The sequence below is a fragment of the Oryzias latipes genome, chromosome 5 (assembly GCF_053564925.1).
Source record: "Oryzias latipes strain Hd-rR chromosome 5, Olatipes_Hd-rR_3.1".
Lineage (NCBI taxonomy): Eukaryota > Metazoa > Chordata > Actinopteri > Beloniformes > Adrianichthyidae > Oryzias > Oryzias latipes.
This window is the reverse complement of record NC_136241.1, coordinates 17,056,795-17,078,243: the sequence shown is the minus strand read 5'-3', so window position 1 is coordinate 17,078,243 and position 21,449 is coordinate 17,056,795. Positions and strand designations below refer to the sequence as shown.

General features: G+C 37.1%; 3 protein-coding genes across 5 annotated transcripts in view; 1 reads left to right on the top strand and 2 right to left on the bottom strand.

Annotated features, from left to right (window-relative positions):
• pacsin1b (protein kinase C and casein kinase substrate in neurons 1b) overlaps nt 1-5,481 on the bottom strand; it is a 29,273-nt gene extending 23,792 nt beyond the window's left edge. The window contains exon 1 of one of the 2 annotated variants that reach the window (XM_011475009.4): nt 5,343-5,481. Coding sequence is in view for 1 of the 2 variants with exons in the window: in XM_078947314.1 (XP_078803440.1) it covers nt 5,343-5,369 (27 nt within the window). In the remaining variant the exon portion in view is untranslated. The remainder of the gene's footprint in view (nt 1-5,342) is intronic. The other variant, XM_078947314.1, reaches the window with a different exon arrangement.
• Nucleotides 5,482-6,077: 596 nt separating this feature from the next.
• rps10 (ribosomal protein S10) lies at nt 6,078-9,991 on the top strand. Its single transcript, XM_004068828.4, has 6 exons — nt 6,078-6,214; nt 6,658-6,807; nt 7,222-7,396; nt 8,781-8,858; nt 9,422-9,477; nt 9,631-9,991. Exons 2-6 carry the CDS (start codon nt 6,658-6,660, stop codon nt 9,670-9,672), a joined length of 501 nt encoding a protein of 166 aa, XP_004068876.1. The 5' UTR covers nt 6,078-6,214; the 3' UTR covers nt 9,673-9,991.
• nudt3b (nudix (nucleoside diphosphate linked moiety X)-type motif 3b) lies at nt 9,981-20,152 on the bottom strand. Of its 2 annotated transcripts, none has more exons than XM_023954969.2 (5): nt 19,718-20,152; nt 18,395-18,505; nt 14,630-14,674; nt 14,459-14,543; nt 9,981-13,596 (listed from the first exon to the last, which is right to left on the bottom strand). In XM_023954969.2, exons 1-5 carry the CDS (start codon nt 19,814-19,816, stop codon nt 13,400-13,402), a joined length of 537 nt encoding a protein of 178 aa, XP_023810737.1. In that variant the 5' UTR covers nt 19,817-20,152; the 3' UTR covers nt 9,981-13,399. The 2 variants fall into 2 exon arrangements, with proteins under 2 accessions (XP_023810737.1, XP_078803441.1); XM_078947315.1 differs by lacking the exon at nt 19,718-20,152 and adding an exon at nt 19,548-19,625.
• Nucleotides 20,153-21,449: the final 1,297 nt, after the last annotated feature.

Genomic DNA, 21,449 nt, shown 5'->3' with positions numbered 1-21,449 from the left:
TTCAAAAATCTATGAAATAAAATACTTTGTGTCACTTCTGGAACTTGCTCTAGCTTCTGGTTCCTGTATCTGGAGTGAAACGATTCTAAACTTCCTATTGATCCAAGTTTTCTGAGTTGCATTGGTTTTTCTAGAATTTTAAACAAAAAACTGCAGAACATATCAGGAAAACAGTTCTCGAAAAAAAGGTTTTAAACGTTAACAGAAGTAAAGTTAAAATTTCCTACACACCCTTTAAGATATTTATATTTTGCACAATCCAACACAAAATCATCCTCAGTTTGAGGTTAAAGCTCCAATTTCCAACAACCACACTACTTGTGTTCATTTGTTAACAAGCACACAAACACATACAGAGCCTGTCTTTGACAATCGTAGTTTCTATGGCGACGTGGATCACTCCTCCTTCCTCCCGTCTTGGCTGTGAAGAGACACTATACATCTGATGAGCCTCAAAGAACCCTGCTGCATCTGATGTCCTTCTATTCCTCTTAAACTCTAAAATGGCTTTAGTCAGGCACCTTTTCTGACACATTAAAAGTATGTTTTTGTCTTTTCCTTATTTTAAAATGAAATCTAATGAGATGAAAAGTAAAATTATTATTTTTTTTTGTCAATAAAAATTTCAATTCTGCTCTTCAAAACTTCAAACCACAGTACCTAGGAACTCCATTCAAAGCCAGAGTAACTCGAAATTTTACATAATTTTTCATAATAATCTCATATCTGGTTTCCTTTAACAACTTCCTAATAACTGATTGATTAAACTAGAAAAAGTATCACTTACTGTGCACCCCTATGAAGGGCCATGGGGCCAGTTAAAGGCTATGACTGCGTAGGAGATGCCAGAATTATTTAATAACAAAGTCCTAACAGTTTGAGGGCGAGAAGCTAATCAAACACTTATTTGATCACAAAGAACATCTGACAAACTCTGGATATCACTGCCAAAATAGTAAATCAATTAAAATTACAGTTTTATTTTAATATTGATTTATTTCCTCAAATTTCTTGTCAAAATTAATTGTGTTTGAAACTAAAAACCACTTCTATTGTGACAAAAATTAATCAAATGACGATTTAAAAATAAAGGAATATGTTTTACCTGATAAAAATACTATATATTTGAAAGAAAACTTTAATAATAAATTTGTTGGATGAAAATTGACTTTGAAAGTAAAAAAAAACTTTTGATTTTGATTAATTTGTTTTCTTTCTTTTTTTTGTTCCTTAAATTTCCTGACAGTCCTAACTCACCATCTTTTGGGGTTTTGCACAACAGATAATTCACGTTCACAGCTTTTACTTTCCTGCCTGTAAAACTCTTGTGTTTGCCTCCTCCAAATGCCACCCAATTCTAAAATAGACACTGCCACTGTTCAGAGAGGTGATATTTTGAGTATTTTTGCTATGAAATGCCACATTTACAGGCCAGAACAAGAATGAAAGTCATCTCATAGAGGTGTGAATAAAGTCTGTGGTTGCTGCTAAACCTGCTTGGTTGCAATGTTTGCAATCTGCTGACTCAGGCCTACAGGTTCTGTACAGAAAATAGACGAAATAATATAAGACAAGACTTTTAAACCGCCTTTTGTCTTGTAATATTGGTGTTTTAAACTAATATCTGTCAGCAATCATTTGAAACCCTATAAGTGACTACGGTCACGTCTGTCATTTCCATTTATACCAGCATCCAGATGTCACAGCACTCCTCATTAAACGCCTGATCCTTCTCTGTTGCGGTCGGGTCAATAAGCCAACCAGCACTTTATAACCTAGACTGACGCACACCCTTGCAAGACGGAATACGTATCTCTTTTCCTGTGTGACATCAGCTGCAGAGAGATGATGCAGTCTGCCGATGTCCCATGATCCCCTAGGAGGATCTGATTGCAGGTTAAAGTTACCTCACAGTTCAGGAGAAAGACAAAGTCCTGCTCACTCGACGTTCGGCTTTCAGGCTGGAACTGCTAGTTTGTAAGTTCAAACGATAAACAAAATAGTTTAAAAGTTAATTTGTGCAGTTTAAAAAGAAATGCACCCAGACTCAACTGTTTAATGGCGTGGTCATTTTCAGACCAACAGGAGGAAGAATTGAAGTGAACTCAGATGTGGATTGATGAGCATGACTGAACCCAAACAAGTGTCTCAAACTCTGGGCCCAGGGGGCCATTCTGGTCTCCCACTGCCCTCATATTTTCCGCACCACTTGATAGAAAAAAGAACTTTACTGCATGTTAATCCTCACCATAAAGATAATAAACAAAATAGTTTATTTTCTGTAAATAAGAAAAAATTGTAAAGGAAGCAGAGCTTGAGATTTTCTCCACAAGATGCAACATTGTGGCCGTCAGAAGCCAGCAGAGGCCACATGGAGCCAGTCAGAGAAGAGGGGTGTGTCCAAATTCGAGGGCCGCATCCTTCAATGGCCGCTGCCTTCCCGTGCGACGTTGTTGGGGTCCTGTGTCGAGTGCGGAGGACGGATGTTAACAGATGTGAATTTGGACGAGTTTAGCCTTTAAATAATTCCAGCCGCTATATCGGCAAATGCCCTGTCGCCTAGCAACCGGGAGTCCCAAAAAGAGAGGAATAGTGAACCAGGCACTGTGCTCAAAACTTTCCTGGCTCATTTGATCCAACTTTTTTAATCTTGGAGGTGTAATTATAAAAAGGTGTCATTATCTCAAGGTCCCGCCTTATAGTCCGCTATTGTTGTCAGAAAATCTGTGGGTACGGCCGCAATGCATCTTGGGATATGGACAGCATAGAAGGATAGACCAGACCAATCCTTGAAATCGAGAAAAAGAAGAATTCGATGGCTGCATTTGAAGGAGTTGTTGAATTTGGACAGCACTTGTCGCGGCGCTGTGACCTAGGCACCCTACAAATGCAGCCCAGGAAGAACACAGCCCTCAAATTTGGACACAGCCAAGAAAGAAGAGGAGGGATGGTCTGTTGTTTTTCAAACCTGTGAGAAAAGTGGATGATAAGCGTTGGTGATGTTTTAATGTTATTATTCAGAAAATGGGAGCAGAATGTTTGAGATTGCCTGCTTGTTCAGTCGAACTGATTTGCAGCTGAAGTAAAAAACTAATATAAATGTCTGTACAAATGTGTTACATTAGGAGTATGAGTAAAGGGGCTGCTCCAAAAACTTGGTCAAAATTTTAAGAAAATAAGAGTTTTGAAACTTGTTTTTTTGTTTTGTTTTTGTATTTTACAGGTTTGAAAATAAAAGCACTTCCTCTTTAGACACATCTGTCCTTTTATTGTATAAGTGGAAAAGTGATGTCCTTTAGTGAGGTGACAGGTGGAATTGGCCTCGAGATGACTAAGAATAACTCATCTTAATTGCAATCTTTTAATTCAATAACAGCTAGGACTCGGAGCGCCAGATGTGACACAAGCTTGTGAAGACGAATGAAAACAGGCTGTGAAAGTGCTGCGTCTCTTCCCAGTGGAAATAACATATCTGTAATTGTACGTACAGAGGGGGCGATGGAGAAAAGAGTCGATGTTGAGTTGAGTCTAATTAATCGCATTAGCAGTCATGCTTCATCTGTCATCCTCTCTTCAGGAGCAGGAAGGAAGTTAAGCGAACCCTACAAATCAAATGAGTGCCTCTCATTTGTTTCATAAATCAATCCAATTAGGCGCTCGAGTAAAACCACATTGACGTGCGCGTCAGGAGACACGTTTTCAGTCAGGCCTTCCAATGGCTTTCAGCTTTGATGTGGTTATGAAATATGATACAATCGATTTCTTCTGACCTCCCTTATTCTGACGTTTTCCATATTTTCGAGAGGTCCAGCAGTTTTTGTGCACAATATTTTACTCTGGTTATAATAATAACATGCAATGATTAATGAAAACAACTTTTGTGTTGGCTTCGTCCATTTTATATTGGAAATTCTACGTTTTTTTTCTAAGGTTTTTAGCAATTTATCAACAATCACGGCTCCGTTGTATAGTCATATATCAATCAGACAGTGAATATTCCATTTTGTAAGTATTATAATATTCTGTTGTGAAATGAATGAGATGATGTTGACCTCCAGTTATTATTGGAAATACGTTTGAGCATTTCCTGAGTTATTTTCAAACATCTTTCACAGCTACATCCCAGCAAGACATTGACTTTCACACATTCATGCCTTTCAGGACATAGTTTCTGTAAAGCAGCAGGAGTTCAGTCGAAATTCGCCTCTGAGTTGTGGCGACTGTTCCCATGATCCTTGTCTTCACTCTCTCCTGCTAGATTACAGACCCTCACAACCCCAACCCAACGTTAGCGATGCTACAACAATGTCGAGCAATATCGAAGCTATCCTGTTTGGAGCCAGATCCAACTCAATGCAAATATTTAATACATCTTAAAAAAATACTCCCACAGAACAAAAACTGTTTCAGGAAAGATTAGGAGAGATATGAGAAAAAAATAGGATATCAAAAAAACCCTTGTGAAAGAACAACACAAAAAAAGTTTGTGCATTTCTGCCTGTTAGTGAGGTTGTGGAATAAAGTGGAGGAAAACATCAAAATAAGTAAAAATGTTAAAACAATTTAAAAAATATACAAACTGAAAATTATGGAAACGTATAGGTTAGAAAATTGAAAAGCCCAATGGAACAAAGTACGGACAATTAAGACTGGGGAGGTTGTTTTGGTATCTAGATACTTGTAGTAGTAGTGTAGTAATTTAGCTTTGTCTTTCATTCTTTTGTGTTTATGTGAATAATGATCTAAGGTGTACAAATGTACCCATAAAATAGGGCAGGATTGGAGACAGAAATTAATACATTTTCTTCTACTCACTCCTTTTTCTAGCACTTCATTATTTTACGTTTGTTTGTTATGTTTAACTATTTTATTTTGTTTTTGAAAATAAAATGATATCAAATGAGTTTTCAGTGGAGTGGCTCTTTAAACATCAGCTCATCATATGGTTCAGAACCGCGGACAGAGATCTCCTCCACCTTCAGCTGTCCTTTCAACCACAAAACACTGATATTTGTAGAGTGGAGGAAACAGCTCTCATAGAGCAGCCTTCTGACTTGTGAAGTCCCTCCCTGGCCTCTACTGCAGCCTCACACACTCCTGCCGCGTCTCCATTTACTGCTGCAGGGTCTGCTCATGAGCTCTATCCAGTTATCAAATGATTTAATCTAAAAAAAAATAGAGCTCAAAAGTCTTACATGCAATGACAAGGATCATGGTCTGAAAAAAAACTTACACTTTTGCTTTTATGGACTTTCACTCACTAGAGAAAGCCCTTAAACTTCTCCACGGAAGACATTACAACTAGTTATGGTCGACAGAAAAAGTAAATAACAAGTACATACCTGAAAGATGTAGCGTTCCAATATCATTTAATTTGTTAGTGCATTGTCATAGCGCTCCAGATGGGAGTCAACCTCCGTTTAGCTGCTGGCGAACTGAGGAGCCGCCAGATGGGGGTTGGTCCTTGAGCTGTGATCAAACTGCGCATGCTTAAAAGTGGCAACTTCCGTAAACTCTCAAAAATAAAACGCTTCACAAGTGATTTAAAAAGTAAATAAAAGCCTTAATGTTTTAGTAATACTAAGCGTGGGGCCACATTAAAAAAAACACACACATTTAGATATTAATAAAAAAACACACGAGCATCATTGGTAGGAAAAAAAAAATTAAAACGCAAGGACAATTCCAAGAAAATAAATAAATAAAAACAGTACATGGAAATGTTATTTAGATATTCTTTCTTTAAAACCTAGCACACACCCAGTCCTTACAAACAGTGTCGTTAGCATGAAATAAATAAAGATAAATTGTTATATCAAGATGATATGGTATCATCATCATATTTTTGCAAATCTACCCATAATCTATGATTGGGTGGCATCACCACCAGTAACTAAACTACCAGTGTTAAAACAGAGAATTCCAAAACAGCTTTATATGAGAAAAAAATGAATTTAATGTAGCCATACCAGAAGACTTTAACAGTATTTCACCACTCGTATATATTTTTTTTCTCGATGTTTTTATCATTAGTTGTGTTATAAAACATACCAAGTACGATCACTTTAGTATACTTTGCTGTGCTATCACATTCTCAGCGTATACCGCCACGCCACCAGGGGTCGACATTCTATGTTGTGTTGGTTTTAGGAGAAATTGAATATCGCGAACAAATGTCGTTCTTTCCGGCTCCGGTCCCCCCACAAGTGCAAAGGTAAAGTGAAACCCGGCGAAAAAAAAATCCTAAAATATCCTTATCATCTTTTGTCCTTTAAATTATTTTCGCCCATTTTCCTATTTTTATCACAATTAAGTTGACGTTTACAAGCAAATTTTTCTTCTATGCAGCTTCTAGTTGTGGATAAATAGTACAGAAAGTGTGGAAGTAACCACGGCTAAAGCTATCACGAACGGCTGCCATTTTTTCTTATTTTCGTATAACTATTGTTTGTTTTTTCTTGTTTAGCGCTGAGAAAGCTTTATCAACATATATTGTTAATTGAAATTGATGACACATTAAATAAGTAGTTAAAGCTAATTTATTAGACCTCATTTAAATTTTGCTGTCGCCATGCAAGCTAGCCGGGTTTTGTGCTAATAGGAGTTCTAAGAGACAATGTTAATAAAGGAACGTCACTGTTTCATACACTACCATAGATGCTGATGCCCAAGAAGAACCGCATTGCGATCTACGAGCTCCTCTTTAAAGAGGGAGTAATGGTGGCCAAGAAAGATGTCCACCTGGCCAAGCATCCAGAGCTTGCTGACAAGAATGTGCCCAACCTTCATGTGATGAAAGCAATGCAGGTTAGACTCCAAAAGATGTGGGAATATTTTGAAGTCTCTGAATAAAGATTAGTTTTATTGTAGTATGTCTGTGCTAACTTCCGCTAACATAGATTCAGATGTGTGATCACGTGAAATGTGTGCAAGAGCTACATTAACTTTCAAAATTATTTAAATCCAACCTGAAATATCAGTTTTTATAAGGATAAGAAACAAATGGAGTTGTATTAAATGGAAATGCCGTGCGATTTGTTTAACTTCCCTGTACAGCATATGACTTTATGTGCTAGTAATGCAACTTAAGAATTTCTGAAAAGGAATATTTGCCTCTTATTCCTTATTGATAGTCTGTGCACTATTTAAAAGACTGTTAACATATTCATTTTTTAAAGCAATGAGTCGTTGCTTTTTTCATCTCGTGTTTTTTTCTTGCAGTCCCTGAAGTCTTGTGGGTATGTCAAGGAGCAATTTGCATGGCGTCATTTTTACTGGTACCTGACCAATGAGGGGATCCAGTACTTGAGGGACTTCCTCCACCTCCCCCCTGAGATTGTTCCTGCCACTCTGCGCCGCCAGACCCGACCTGAGACCGCAAGGCCAAGGCCCAAGGGTAGGGCGCCGTTACACAACAGTCACACAAAACAAAGTTGGCACTATTCAGGATGTCTATGTAGCCGTCATATTAATGTTGGGATTTCTGTCATTGTAGAAGTTTCAGGTTTTAAATAACAGCATTACAATCCCTGCCTGTATGTGTACTGTAGTCATAGTATGTTTCACTGAAATAGAGCAACAGCACTTTAACATGAACTTTAAGAGTGTTTGTAATTAATGCAGTGCTGCTGCTGTGAACAGATGAATAATTTTACCTTTTTTGGAGTCACAGTATTCCACATATGTCAAGATTTTTTCTTATTTACCTTTTTCAGTTGTGTTTACATGTCATTTTTTGAGAGCTGAGGATCTATTATATTTAGATTTACAGTCTGCTTTTATCTTACCAACTTTAATTGGGAGTAATTTAAAAGAAATATTAAAAGTCAAAGTTTCATCCATTGTTTTTTGCCCAATTTACTTATAAATAATTGCTATAACTATGATAATTAAAAAGTATGATGGTTCAATCAGGGTTTTTTAGTCTTAAATACTCCAATTAATAGCAAACTTTACAGTTGACAGAAATGCCCATCACCATTCAAATATGACAGATATTTGTAAGTAAGACCACTGGGAACGCTTTTACAATTTTGATTCTACAGTTTTTAGGCAAAATCAAAAAACTGATGTCGTTTAGTAAGACGTAGTTTCTACAGAGCGACAGGAGTTCTTCAGAATTTTGCCTGAGTCATGGGCAGGATATTTAGCGCAGAAGTAACCCTCCACTGATATCCCATCATCCCTTTGTTTACACCCTCTCCTGCTATCTTACGGTCCCTCAAAACCCCAACCTAACATTAGCAGTGCAACAAAAATCACGAGCAGTATTGGAGCTAGCTAGCCGTACAGTTTTGAAGGAGATGCCAGCTTAGACGAGGAAAACAAATGTTAATGTATCTATTTATGTACAAGTGAATCCATTAGAGCAGGAAGACTTTGCTCCATCCATTTCAGTTGCTCCGTCACAACTAAGTTTTTTTTTTAAAACGGTGGGTTTTGATCTGCTGCTGATTTCATCCCCATTTGAATTAAGAAATACACAGAAATCCAGTTTTAAACCTAAAATTGTTGATATGTCGTCCGTCATGAGAAAAATGCTGCAAGATCATTGTGTGAAACACTATTTTCATTGGAGTCGGTCTTTAAAGAAACATCTAATTCTTAATTAAACCTTTAAATCCCATGTAATAACTAACTGAACCCTCTGGGATTAAAGTTGAATTAAATGTATGTGAAACTATGTAGAACATCATCTTGAACCTTTTTATAACAAAGTAAAATGACTTGTGGGTGTATTAGAGCTCGATCTGAAAGGTTTGTTGCTTTTCTTGCTGCAGGAATGGAAGGAGAGAGACCTGCTCGGCTTAACCGTGGAGAGGCTGACAGAGATGCCTACAGGCGATCTGCTGCTCCCCGTAAGTATACTTGTTAGTCATGGTTAGCATTAGGCCTAGATTGAAATACTGACTTTAGGATTTTTCAGATACATGGTTGTTCAAAAAATAAACCCATTCCATAATGTAATATTTTGGAAAAGTAATGTAAAACAACAGCCAAGACTCAAGTATTCACTCATAATCAACACATTACTTTCATAGAAGCTGTTAATGTTGTCACCACCTCCAGCAAAAGGAACATCAATGCATGCATAGCATAGACACTGGCATTGACCACATGGAACACTTAAACAGGAAGTCAAAACTGATTGTAAATAGAATACTTGTGACTTGGCTGGAGTAATAATACTGTTTGTCCCTATTAAGTTTTGGTAGTTGTACATCTGAAGTATTTACTTCAGAATCTTCTGAAGGCCAAGCCCGAATCATTCAAATACTGCCTTATATTTTGTCATGGTAGCCTGAAAAATGGAAATTGCAAACTGAATTTTCATATATATAGGCTTGTGTATTTGATGGAATAATTATGGTAGATGCATTGAAGTTGTGCCGTTGGTGTAAAAATAAATAAATTTTTTTAGCTGGTGCTGACAAGAAAGCAGAGGCTGGTGCTGGGTCTGCTACAGAATTCCACTTTGTAAGTACTTTGACTTTTTATTTTATTTAGCTGAAAGTGATGATCTTCACTACTCCTAGCCTTTTAAAACATAGCAAGAACTTAATTTATACGGTGCTGGTGTAAAAAATGTGTTCCTTCTGCAGCGCATTGATAAAATGTCTCTTTTTGCAGAGAGGTGGATTTGGACGCGGCAGAGGACAACAGCCTCAGTAAAAGTCATTTTCTGTACAATAAAGAAAATCTAAACGATTCATTGCTGTGCATTGTTGGGTTTTTGTTCTGTTCGTCGTAAAACTGCCTTCAGGTGAAAATACCAATTGTTAGAACTTAATTTGATAGACGACTTTTTGCCATTAGGCACAATAAAGGAATCCAAGAAGAGCACTAAAAGATCTGTAAGGATGACAAGTACCAGTAATAAGAAAAAAGGCTCCATCTGGACACATGGTGCAGTCAGATTAACTCAAGGATTGACCCCCCCTGCCCCTTGGTAGCAATGAGCACAAATAAAAATGCAGGACTAAAAGTGAAATACTGGTGTTTATTTATTGGCACATTTATATTACAATCTTCAGTCTTCTTGCACTGGTTTTATTACAGTCCCAAGAAAGGAAAATAATATTCTAGTTACAAAATCCACGGAGAATACAAGTTCTATTACTTCAAGGCTGAGGTCAACTTTGCAGCTGGATTATCTGGTCTTCATATTGATTTGCAGCCATACAGCTGATGAAAGAATTACAAACTTCATTTTCCGAGTGATGGTAATACTTTGGCCAGAAGGTGGAGTCGATGACAAACTAATCCTTCATCCTTTGGTTAGAAAGAGATTTTTTTTAATCAAATGAAATGAAGCCTTTAATGGAGACATTTGGATGACAAAGGGGATAGGTTTGAAACATGGTAACTCCACATAAAGTTGATAGTAGTCCTTTACTGACAAATGCTCCGGTATGCGCTCTAAAGACAAGGATGCAGTGTTGGCTATTTAAGTCATTAGCTTGTCAATAACAACTGATCTAAGAATTAAGCAGAAAAACAAGCGTAACTGCAAGTGGTCATTAATCATTCCATAGCTGGCTGTTAAGATACTGAAACCTCACATTCATTTTGACAGTACTGGTCACGCACATTAGTGGAGCCAAAGTGGGCTTAGATCAGTTACTCTGGGTTACGTTTCATTTTGTGAACAATGTATTAGTCAAAGAATCCTAATCAGCACATTATCTGGCGGTGGGACATCATAAAACTAAACTTTGGCCACCACGCCTTTTAGCGGTAACTCTCAGGCAGGAAGAAACTTTTGATCCCAACTGTACTGAGAAAATACGAAATCGAAAAAATTCCATATCAAAGTGTACTTAGAAAATGGTCAAAGCCGGTGGTGGTTATACGTGTCGCCTCTAGAGAAGAAGAAAAAAATAGCCTGTTTATTTTCAAAATAAACTTTGATTTGGAGGTGAAATATTAGTAACTAAAAGTGAACTTTTCCTGTTTAGGGTTTTCTGTGCATATTTATTCATGTGACCCACATGAATTGACACTCTGCTATAAAGATACTCAGCAGGGAGCATGTAGACATTTAGCTGCAGTTTGAGTGGAACTCCATCAAATCAAGCAACCAGATAACTGAAAGGAAAAATTTTAAAAGTATGTCTCCAGGGTAAATTATTATTTTTTTTTATAAAACTGATTTATTAAACATTTTGTTATAATAGATACAATGCAAGTGTGCTTTGACTTTTCAAGATTAGAAAATGTATTTTACCAGGAAAAAAAAATATTTCAAAACAATTTTATTCAGCAAAGTTTATTGTTTATATTAAACACCAAAGGTTTAGCCAAACAAATGTATTTTTTATTCATGTTTCCAGTTTTTCTAAACCTTTAACAAGGGGTTTTATTGAACACTATTTTTTGTATAGTATCATTTTTGGGGACTTTTTTTCCCTTAATTATCAAAAGTTTTACTAGTGACTAAATCTGATTCAGATTATGCAATTTATGTGTTGAAATTCAGGGTGGGCATAATATTCCTGCTCTCCATCTGTATCAAAATCAGATAACATTTGATCAAACATTTTGAAATGAATAGAAAACCACTGAACATTTTGTAAAGAGCTTATGGGTCAAAAACCTTAACAGGAAATGAAGCAAGAGGGCCTTCTAGGTGGCGGACATCTCAATTTTGTAGTAAAATAAAGTAAAAAGGGATTTGTGCTTTAATTTACAATTGAACCAAAAACAAGAGCAATACCCAACTTTACAGATGAATTTTTTATGATTTTTTTTATAAATAGCCCATTTGATCTCACCCATATCCACATTCTTTTTTTCTCCAGCTTTAGGTGTATTATGATCTACCTCACACCCACATTTTCAGCAGTTTCATAAACCATCCAAAAAGTTCAGTCCAATTCCAGCCTAGGATGTAAGGATCATGTAGCACTCACAGATGCAGAACAGGTGTTTTTTCATGTGTACTCTCACTTTTGATCTGTACAGAAATAAACAATCTACAATAAAAACCTCTTACATGCTATCTACAGCGCCTCATGTTTCACAGTATTGAGCCGACTGACCCACAACACGCCGAGGCCAATGGCTGCAGCTCAGCTGAAGAGACTTTTGCCAGACGTCAGAATACAAATTACAAAAAAAAAAAGGAAAAGTATTCAAAAGCATTTTACAGGTTAAAAACAAGCTCTCAAACTGTACAAGGCTTGCTCTGCATCTTGCCAAAAACGGCATTAAGGAGCCATTACTTTCATAGTCAAGCAGGTGTCATGACAGTTTTTGAGGGGATGCTGGGTTAAATCAGAAAGATGAAAATGTATTAATAAAAAGAAAAAATGTATATTAAAACGCGCCCTCTTAAAACAAAATGTGCTATGTTGAGAACACAATGTAAACAATTGCTTTCAACCAAAACTGAATGTGAAGAGGAAAATGTGGACATGGGGTTTAAATAACTTAAAGTGATATGTACGCCATTATCAACGTCAGAGATGCTTAAATCTACTTTTACCACCTCAGTATGTGGAGGAAGACTTTGTAGTCACAAGAAAGCATAAAAAAAGAGAAACAAAATGGATCAAAAGGAGGTAAAAAACAGAGGATAAAGGTGGTTCTTTTTTGACATTCCTGTACTCTGTACAATGTATTCAATACTCTTAGAAGTGAAACCTGTAGTGCTTGGCTGGCCTCTCAATGAAGAGAAACAGTAGACACTTAAAAGGCTACTGGAGTTGGAAAAAAATGCTGAAGGGTTCCATCATTCGGGTTAAAAAGACATCAACTACACCACAAAGAAGAATGAAGAAAAAGAAAAAAACAAGCCTGACGATTTCACCACAAGTCTGTTGTTCGGTCATTATCGGGTCACTCGAGTGCGTGAGACACAACATCACCGTGCTCATGCAAGACACTTTCCACAGTTCAGTTCGGATGCACACAGCAATTCCTATCCTTTTCAAAGGGAGGGCATGGGCACATTCATTCACAGAAAAACCTTTAAAAAAATGAATGAAGGAGACATTAAAAAGACCACAAAAGCCTTTGCTTGAGCACTAAGTTTACACTTTACATTACAACAGTAAAAAGTAGTTCTTGCATTCAATAAACACCACACTAAGGGCACATAAGGAGAAGGGGTTTGAGGGCACACTTCATGCAGTTGTCAGTAAAAATTTAAAGGAACAAAAATGAAGAGGGTTCCAAAATTACATTTAGATTTACAAAGTGTTTTCGACTATTTACCCAACACTTGTCATCAAGTCTGTGCCAAAGTCCTGGCACAAATAAGTTGGCAAGGCAAACCATGTTATTGAGACAGAAGAAATAGGAGCGAGATAGAAAAAAAGAGAAGAAAGAGACGTGACACACATAAGAGCGCAGGTGGTGGCAAAAGCTCCTTGGGTTTGAGCATGATGCTCTTTAGTTATCTGATACCCGAGACTGAGCTCTGATTGATGCTGTAGGTAGGTGAAAGGTCCCCACCTATCGTGGTCACCAATGGTGTTCCATTACTGGTCAGGCAACTCTCCTGGAGCGCCTTAAAGTAGGTGGCCTGCACAGGCTTGTGACACTGCAACACTTGTATGGCATCGTTTATTTTAAACCATTCCCTTTTTCTGCCTGTTGACAGAAGAGAGACATTGAGGAGTTAGGTCAACACAACCAAGAGGAGGAGGGGGGGGTGGGGGTGGGGGTGGGGGGGGACTACAACAAGAAAGCCCTGTGTTCAGTGGAAGTGGGGCCAACTATGATTAATACTAAGCAGATGTGGAGGAGAAAAAACTAGGGGTGCAACAATTGACTTAATCAAATTAACCTATACTATTATAACATTGTTTCCAAATGTAATGTATTATAATTAATATTGAAAAATACCATCTGGGTTTAAGCCTGGTAGGTTTATTATACTATGACGTAAAAAAACCAAGCGCATCACAGCAGAGAACACACACTCCACTTTGACCTGTGACACACAGTGGTAGAATGTTCCAATACTGTTCCATCTGTTTTATTTTGATGTGGAAAAACAACAATGGGCTGAACTTTAGGAAACTAAAATGTGAACAGATTTTTCATTAATTCCTGTTTACTTTTTTGTTTTGTACACATATTTAATTTACACTTGATTATCTTGCGAGACATTCAAGGGCTCTAGAAAACTTCAGCTGCACTGTTAAGTATTTATCTCTAAGACACAGTGGTTGAATTTTTGGCTAAAGATGTCCTGGATCGATCTTAAGTCAGTAAATCGAATCGTTCAAAATGAACCCATATCCACTATGAATCGTATCGTGAACCACAAATTATGAAATGAATAAATTGTTAAAAGGAATCGTTGCACCCCCCCCCCAAAAATTAAAATCTCTTCACAACACTTTCACCTAGATATGGGAGAAACTAAAATAATGAAATTTAGCATGTGACTGAAAGAAACTATGTTTGCATAACTGAAATTTTGGCAGAAAATAACTAAAGTTCTTACCGATGTTAACCGAGTCCTCCCAGTCTTCCAGCACTTCCGTTACAATAAGAACATAAACGTAGGTTCTGTGCTTTCTTTCCCGGTTCTGTTAAAAGGAAGAAATGACCAGAGAGTGAGTTAAAATTTTGAAGACCTCTACAAAAACAACGCAATAAGCAGACAGCGGCTTACTTCAAATATTCCAACTAAGCGACCTAAAGTCCCCTTCACACCGGCCTGTAAAACAAAAACAAGAACAAAGAAAGCCATAGTCACAACAGACAATTTTTTTAACAACTTTTATGATTTTCTCTCAGCTGTGCAAATTGTGGCCCTGCCACATGTGACCTTAACCAGGGTGTATCCCACTTTCGCCCAACTGCAGCTAGGATAGGCTCCAGTATCCCCGTGACCCCAAAAGGGATTCGGAAAATGGATGGAGGGACGTGCAAAATCTACAAAAATATTAATAAATATAAAAGTCTAACTATAGGCATTGAATGCCATCCATGTCATCTGTTGCAGTGCATTTCATTTATTGAAAAGTCATTGTGTTCTTTGAATTCTAGGTTGATTTTAATTTGCCAAACCTAATGAGTAGAAAAAAAAAAGACTAAGGGTTGGTTTAAGGACAGAAGATCGGCTTAACTTCAAGACCGAGTTGTAATTTGATTTTCCGATGGCTTAGAGTCAGATGCTGAACTCAGAAATCATTCAAGAAGGTCAACAAAAAAAAAAACTTCAGAAAAGATAAACATAGGTTAGAGACAGTAAGGTTAGAGTGGAAAGGAGGACGTTTTTTTTCCACATAGAAAAAAATTGTTTAAAAATGCTTTAATTTTTGTGTCACAGCTGTGCACACCATAAGACCGCAAAATAAGGTCAGTACAAATCAGTTAGGACACTTTTTGAAACATAAACAATAATCTAACAACCCCTGGGTAACATAAAAGAAAAGTCAAAAGATACTGTCATAACTAAAACCAACTATCAAAGTTAAAAACATGTATGCTCAGTAACTTTAAATATATTTTAGAGTGTTGTGAATTAACACCCAATAATGAATAAAGATTGTTTTAAAAAAATAAAATAAAATCTGCACCTGGATTCAAGGCTGCAATGTGCCCTTCAGACAAAACTTCACATGAATACAAATATATCCAGAAAACTAAAAATTGACCGCATTTCAATTAGTTTTAGACAAATTTTGTGGTTGTTTTAAAAAATAATAACTACTTAATTAGGTAAAGTCCAGCTGTTGCTGTCACACAGACAACAGGTAACAGACTCCCATAAGTGCCACACAGGCTCATGTTGAAAGGTCAGGAAAAGAAACAGAATTGCCCCTTCACTGTCAGTTATAATTACTCTTCAGGGCTATGCAAATGCCACAAGGTTACCAACAATAAATAACAAAGCTTCTTATTATTAAGTGCCTTTAAAAAAAATTCTGATACCAAAAAGTATCCCAGATGTCAGCTCCCAGATGAATAGTTCACATGTTTTTAAAAAAAGAGCAAAGCCACTTGCTGGCATCTTTGAAGCTGCTCCTCCAGGCTTCAATTTCACTCTATAAATAAATGTTGACTCCCTCTACTACGCCTTGGACTCAGTGTTGCACTCTTTAGGCGGCAAACTGAATAATAAATAAAAACTAAAAATCCAATAGACTTGAATCACAAATCAACTTGTGTTTTTATTGAGTGTTTGTTTTTCCACCAGCTCACTCAAATTGTGCAACTGTAGACTAGTAAAAATAATCCAAGAGGATGACGACAGAGCTAAAGTAACATGAAATGTTATGCAACGCTGTGTCGTGCCTTCACACATCAGGGTTAGGGTGTATCACTAACACTAGGATAAGCTCATGCAAGGATCCGATAAACTGACAAAAGAATCTTGTGCAATCTCTGGCCTCCTCCTGAGTGCTGTCCCCCCCTCCCTGGCAAGACCCCAATCCAATAAGAACCAGAAATCGCTCACTGCTCATATGGTAATCTGACCAGGCTCACCAGGATTAGAATACATGCTGGTGTGCTACCATCAGGAGGCTTAGAAGGCCAGAGTCTATGATGTATAGAGCATTGGTTAAAGTAGATGCATGCATCTATTTTTTGTACTACGACCCAATATTGTGACGCAACATTGAGATAGCAACAAAACACAGACATTGGTCATCAAAAACCAAAAAAGTAATATATAGCAGAAGTCAAGTTGAGCAATCACATGCTCAAAAGATGTTATACAACAAGGAGTTTTCATATTGACATTCAGGGTAGGATTCAGTTTATTTAGTATATTTCCATCTACTCGCTCCAAGTAACAAGGGATGTTATAGTATACACTGGAGAACCACCTGATTCCAGAAGGGATCTAGATAGTATTCAGTTTACTTTGATTTTCATAGGATTTCAGAACTGTCCAAGTACCCGTAGTTTTATACAAATTGCTGCAATTACACAACAGCAAAAAACCTGGGTTGTGATCAAGAAGACACAGCTGCAAAGGGACTTTTACCACAGATAATCCTGCAACAAGAATTTATCTGATGCGACAATAACTAGAATCAGATATGGAAGTCCATAGTTCTTTTACATTCTTGTGTGTTTGAGCAGCGTTATCCAGCTGATGGACGGCCAATGTTCAATCTGCATGACTTCTCTGAACAATAAAGTCCGATGTGGTTTTAGTACTCGGCTCCTATACTGGCATAACTCACAGCTCAAACTCTGCACATTTTTCTTCTACCCCCAAATGAATCCAGCGCCATGGTTACTAACCATAAAAAGACTTGTGTTGTTATTAAAATGAAATACATGATGTTAGTCTTGACAATATGAATAGTTACACGTTTAGTTTCTCAAGCTATGTCATGAGTAACAAAAGATACATTTTCCTTGTATTTAAATGTTTTTTTGACAGTTTTTTTTTAACCCCTTGTTTTTTCTGTAATTCCTTCAGGCAAAGATTGCGTACTCGGTCACCATCAAGGAGGCACACTTCACTTTTTCCTTGAGGTTGCTTTGAAATGAAAATTAAGTGGAGACACTTCTAGGTGACTTGATACAAAATAAATTCAATTCCTAATCATTTTAATGGAAAACAGCTCAACCACAGAAATTAAGATACTTCAACCCTGACCAATTTGTACCCACCTCTTTAGGTAAAATTAATATTGATAATATAATTTCTGTATAAGTTGTTTTAATGTTTATATTTCATGTTTAAGATTATAAAGCAGCTAAAGGGGGATGTGACCATAGGACTGGCACCTGACCAACCAATCGTGATCTCTATAACAACCTCAGAGGGCAAGTAAGTGTTTCTCCAACAAATTAGCTCATTCTTGGAAAGGAATGGGTTACATTATGTCATTGTCTGGTGACCACAGAGCTAAACAACTTGCTTCAGATAACCCTAATAAGTTGATGGTTCATGTGACCACATACTGTGATGTCTAACTATAAGTGTCTAACTTTAAGTTCCCACTGTCAGGCAAGTCCTTCCCAACTTTATCAATTCATACATTTTCAGCTAAAAGAGCCAGGATGTTGGTACAACCATCTAAACTCTTAAACCAACCGTATGTCTCAGTACATGGTTTCCTTTCAATTGACAATATTTTGAAACATGACATAACTTTCACAGCTGCAAGGCTGCGTCTGTCTATATCACTGAAATAAATACGAATGCACTGACAAAGTGTTTTGTAAGAGTGAGGCAGCCTGAGTGTTATATACAGCTATGATTTAATGGAAATGTAACACCATCCTTATCTAAGCCTATTCTCAAGCTACTTTTCCATGTTGCTAAAAAAAATATTTGAGTCTTAAAAGAGAAGCACAGCCTGGTGGATGGCAGCTTCTGTTAACATGTATCATTTAGAAAGCCACAAACCAAAATCTCTTCATATTTAGATCTTAGCATTATATGTTGACAAACTTTTACAGAACCAACCTCTTCACAAACTTCTCGAGCTGCAGCAACGTTGGGCTCCTCCTCGGGCTCCATTCCTCCTCCAGGAACTATCCACTTGTCAGGATGTCGACTACTACTCACTAGCAGCACCTGAAAGGCATCCCACAGGACTGTTAGGAACAAATTATTTGAAAAATCAATCCACTCACTAATTGTGTCAGTTATCGCACAACAAAGAAATGGCAAAGCACTGCTGATACCCCTCTGGGCTCATTTTATTGGGTTCATTTAGTTCAGAGCTAAGGGGGGCTCTAGGAGTTTTTCCTTGTAAGCTGAAGATAAAATTCAGATTAGTTTTCTTTATTTATTTTCCAGAAGTCAGCAGCTGTGGCAAAGTGCAAACCAGATAAGCATAGGTAAAAAAAAAATATATATATATATATATATATATATATATATATATATATATATATATATATATATATATATATATATATATATATATATATATATATATATATATTCATGCTCCGATGACAGACTGACGTATCTAACAGTATTTCCTCTTTACAATCTAATCTTTGCTTTGGCAAAGGTTACTGTAATGGAATTAAGAAAACTGAATTTGACAAAAGATTAAACATGGCAGAAACGCTTACTTCAAAATAACGTCTGGACAAAACTATTAAAGCGGTATAAATCAAAATAAAAGAAACTCAATTATTCCAGTTATAGCCGAAAGTGTAGTTAGATCGTCGTAACTATAACTTACAAACACTAACACGTTCATAAAGTAAGCCTTACAATCGCGACAGCAGGGGCGCCTACTTGCGATCATGCCAATTTTCTGAATGGTGATTTTTCTTTTTCTTTTTTTACGTTTACAATTTAATTGTAATACGCCATGCCTTGTTAACTGTAAATAGATCATCAAACGGAGCTGAAACTGAGCTGGGGTCACTACCCGACAGCGGGATGTCAAACTGCACCACTGCATATGGTTTGTTAGCAAGCTAACGGTCCCGCTAGAAAATGTAGCACTAGCACGCAGCTAACGATAGCACTAGCTTGCTAACAGGGTTGTGCTGTAAACCACTAAGCTGAAAACCAAAGTCTTTCAGTCTGTATACAAGCTAAAGAGCCTTACATAACATGGTGGTACAAGCAAACAAACTTGAATTTAAAGCACAACCATAGAAGACATGACGGGGACCAGGTAGTCAAGTCAGTTTTCGTTCCCAGCAGCCTTCCAAACGCGGCTGTTTTCATAAATATGCAGATTTACCGACGCATAAATCCCGAAAACCCCCATGTCGGCTAATGCTAGCTTGGGCCTTCAAGTAGCAACATCACCGAACTCACCTCCTCCTCAGCCTCGCTCCTGAAGCACAGACAGGCGGCCCGCTTTTTGTAGCCATCCCCGTCGTACGTCCGGGTTTGGTTGGACTTAAGCTTCATCATTTTGCGGTCACCAAAGTTCAAAAGTACAGCTAAGTTTACCTCTTTCAAGGATGATGGTTGCAGACGCAAAGTAGTCCTCGGGGGAAACTCGGCGTTTTACTTAAAAGAAATAACTTCTTCTTCGCTTCATCTTCACAAACCTAGGCACATCTACGGCACGGTCGCCATTACAAGGAGTCGTTACGCCAATGACGTATTTTTAAGGGACAACCTCACAATGAGCGGAAGAATATTCCCTATCCGAAGTTGAAGAATGGGAGCGGCGACGAAAGAGGGCGAAACGAAACACCACCACGCTCTGACTGGAGTGAGCCGGTAAACTGGCGGTTCTGGCTCAACTCCTTGGGAAAGTCAATTTGATTGAGTCCGGTATAAATTGTTTCCCTTCACTTTTATAGAAGTAAGTGGCTTTTCATCTTTTCAGAGGAAAATGCTGCACAAAACATGACATACGATTTAACATAAAGGAGCGGTTTCAGCACTGTAGGTAATGGACAGCGCCAGAGTAATTTTAATAATAATAATAATAATAATAATAATAATATAATTACTTTGCATTCAGTAATAGCGTCATGTTGATATTGGAATGTTATTTTGTGTTTAATGCTATGTGTATATTAATTTATATATGAATATATTGAGTTGACTGTCTTCTACCTCTTCACTGAAAATGTTCTTTTCTTTAACAACATGGGAGTTGTCAGTCCTTTGCTCTTCAAATTGAAAAAAAAAAAAAAAAAACTACGCTGGACTTTTCATCATAGTCTCATACACTTTGGTCTTTTGACTGTTTTGGTCCAGAGTACAATATTAATGACAGATACTTTATTATCTGACAGTTTTGTTGTGTACTCAACATTTTTTGTGGTTTGCTAAAACATTATTCAAAGAAACCCTCTGACTCAATACTTTTGAAATTAAACAAAAACAATTAATGATACTGTTGATCGTTATTATTTTTCAAATCCTTTCCTAATAAATTCTAAATAGATTTGTTGGATGTAAATATATAAATTATGAATAGCTGCCAAAATTACAAAAAGCAAACATAAAAACGAAACCTAATATTCTACTTTAATTTAAGTTCCAAACTGTTTTTGTCATCTTTAAAAAAAATAAAAAAAATTAAATGTTAAATTGTATTTAACAACTTGTAGTTTTTCATTGACTGTGCAATAATTACTAGTTCTAAACTCCTCTTAAAATACTAAAATTAAAAGTTGCCATGTTTATTGCACAGTAAACTATGTTTACTAACCTCTGAATTTATACTGATCAAACATGTAATGACTTAAAACACCATGTGCATAAAACTAAAGCAGAATTGCACTAGATGCCCCAGGCTAAAACAAATAAGGACGCAGCAATAACATACAAATGTAATTAAAGAAACATAAGCGGCCAAATGATTGAGTGCAGGAAAAAATACATTCCTACCCTGCAACAGACTGGCGACCTGTCCAGGTTGTCCCCTGCCTTTGCTCACAAGTGGAAGGGATAGGCTCCGGTAGCCCCGTGACCCCGAATGGGAATAAACGGAAGAAGATGAATGAATGAATGAAAAACATACATTCCCCTTGAGTAGGCACATTCAGCAATGTCCTTGTGCTTCTGCTTTACACAACAAAAACAC

Coding starts and splice junctions, on each gene's coding strand:
- rps10 (XM_004068828.4), top strand. CDS start 6,658: ATGCTGATGCCCAAGAAGAACCGCATTGCGATCTACGAGCTCCTCTTT. Junction 7,397..8,780: donor CGCAAGGCCAAGGCCCAAGG/GTAGGGCGCCGT, acceptor TTCTTGCTGCAG/GAATGGAAGGAGAGAGACCT. Junction 8,859..9,421: donor CAGGCGATCTGCTGCTCCCC/GTAAGTATACTT, acceptor AAATTTTTTTAG/CTGGTGCTGACAAGAAAGCA.
- nudt3b (XM_023954969.2), bottom strand. CDS start 19,816: ATGATGAAGCTTAAGTCCAACCAAACCCGGACGTACGACGGGGATGGC. Junction 18,506..19,717: donor GGAGCGAGGCTGAGGAGGAG/GTGAGTTCGGTG, acceptor GATGCCTTTCAG/GTGCTGCTAGTGAGTAGTAG. Junction 13,597..14,458: donor GGAGGACTCGGTTAACATCG/GTAAGAACTTTA, acceptor TTCTGTCAACAG/GCAGAAAAAGGGAATGGTTT.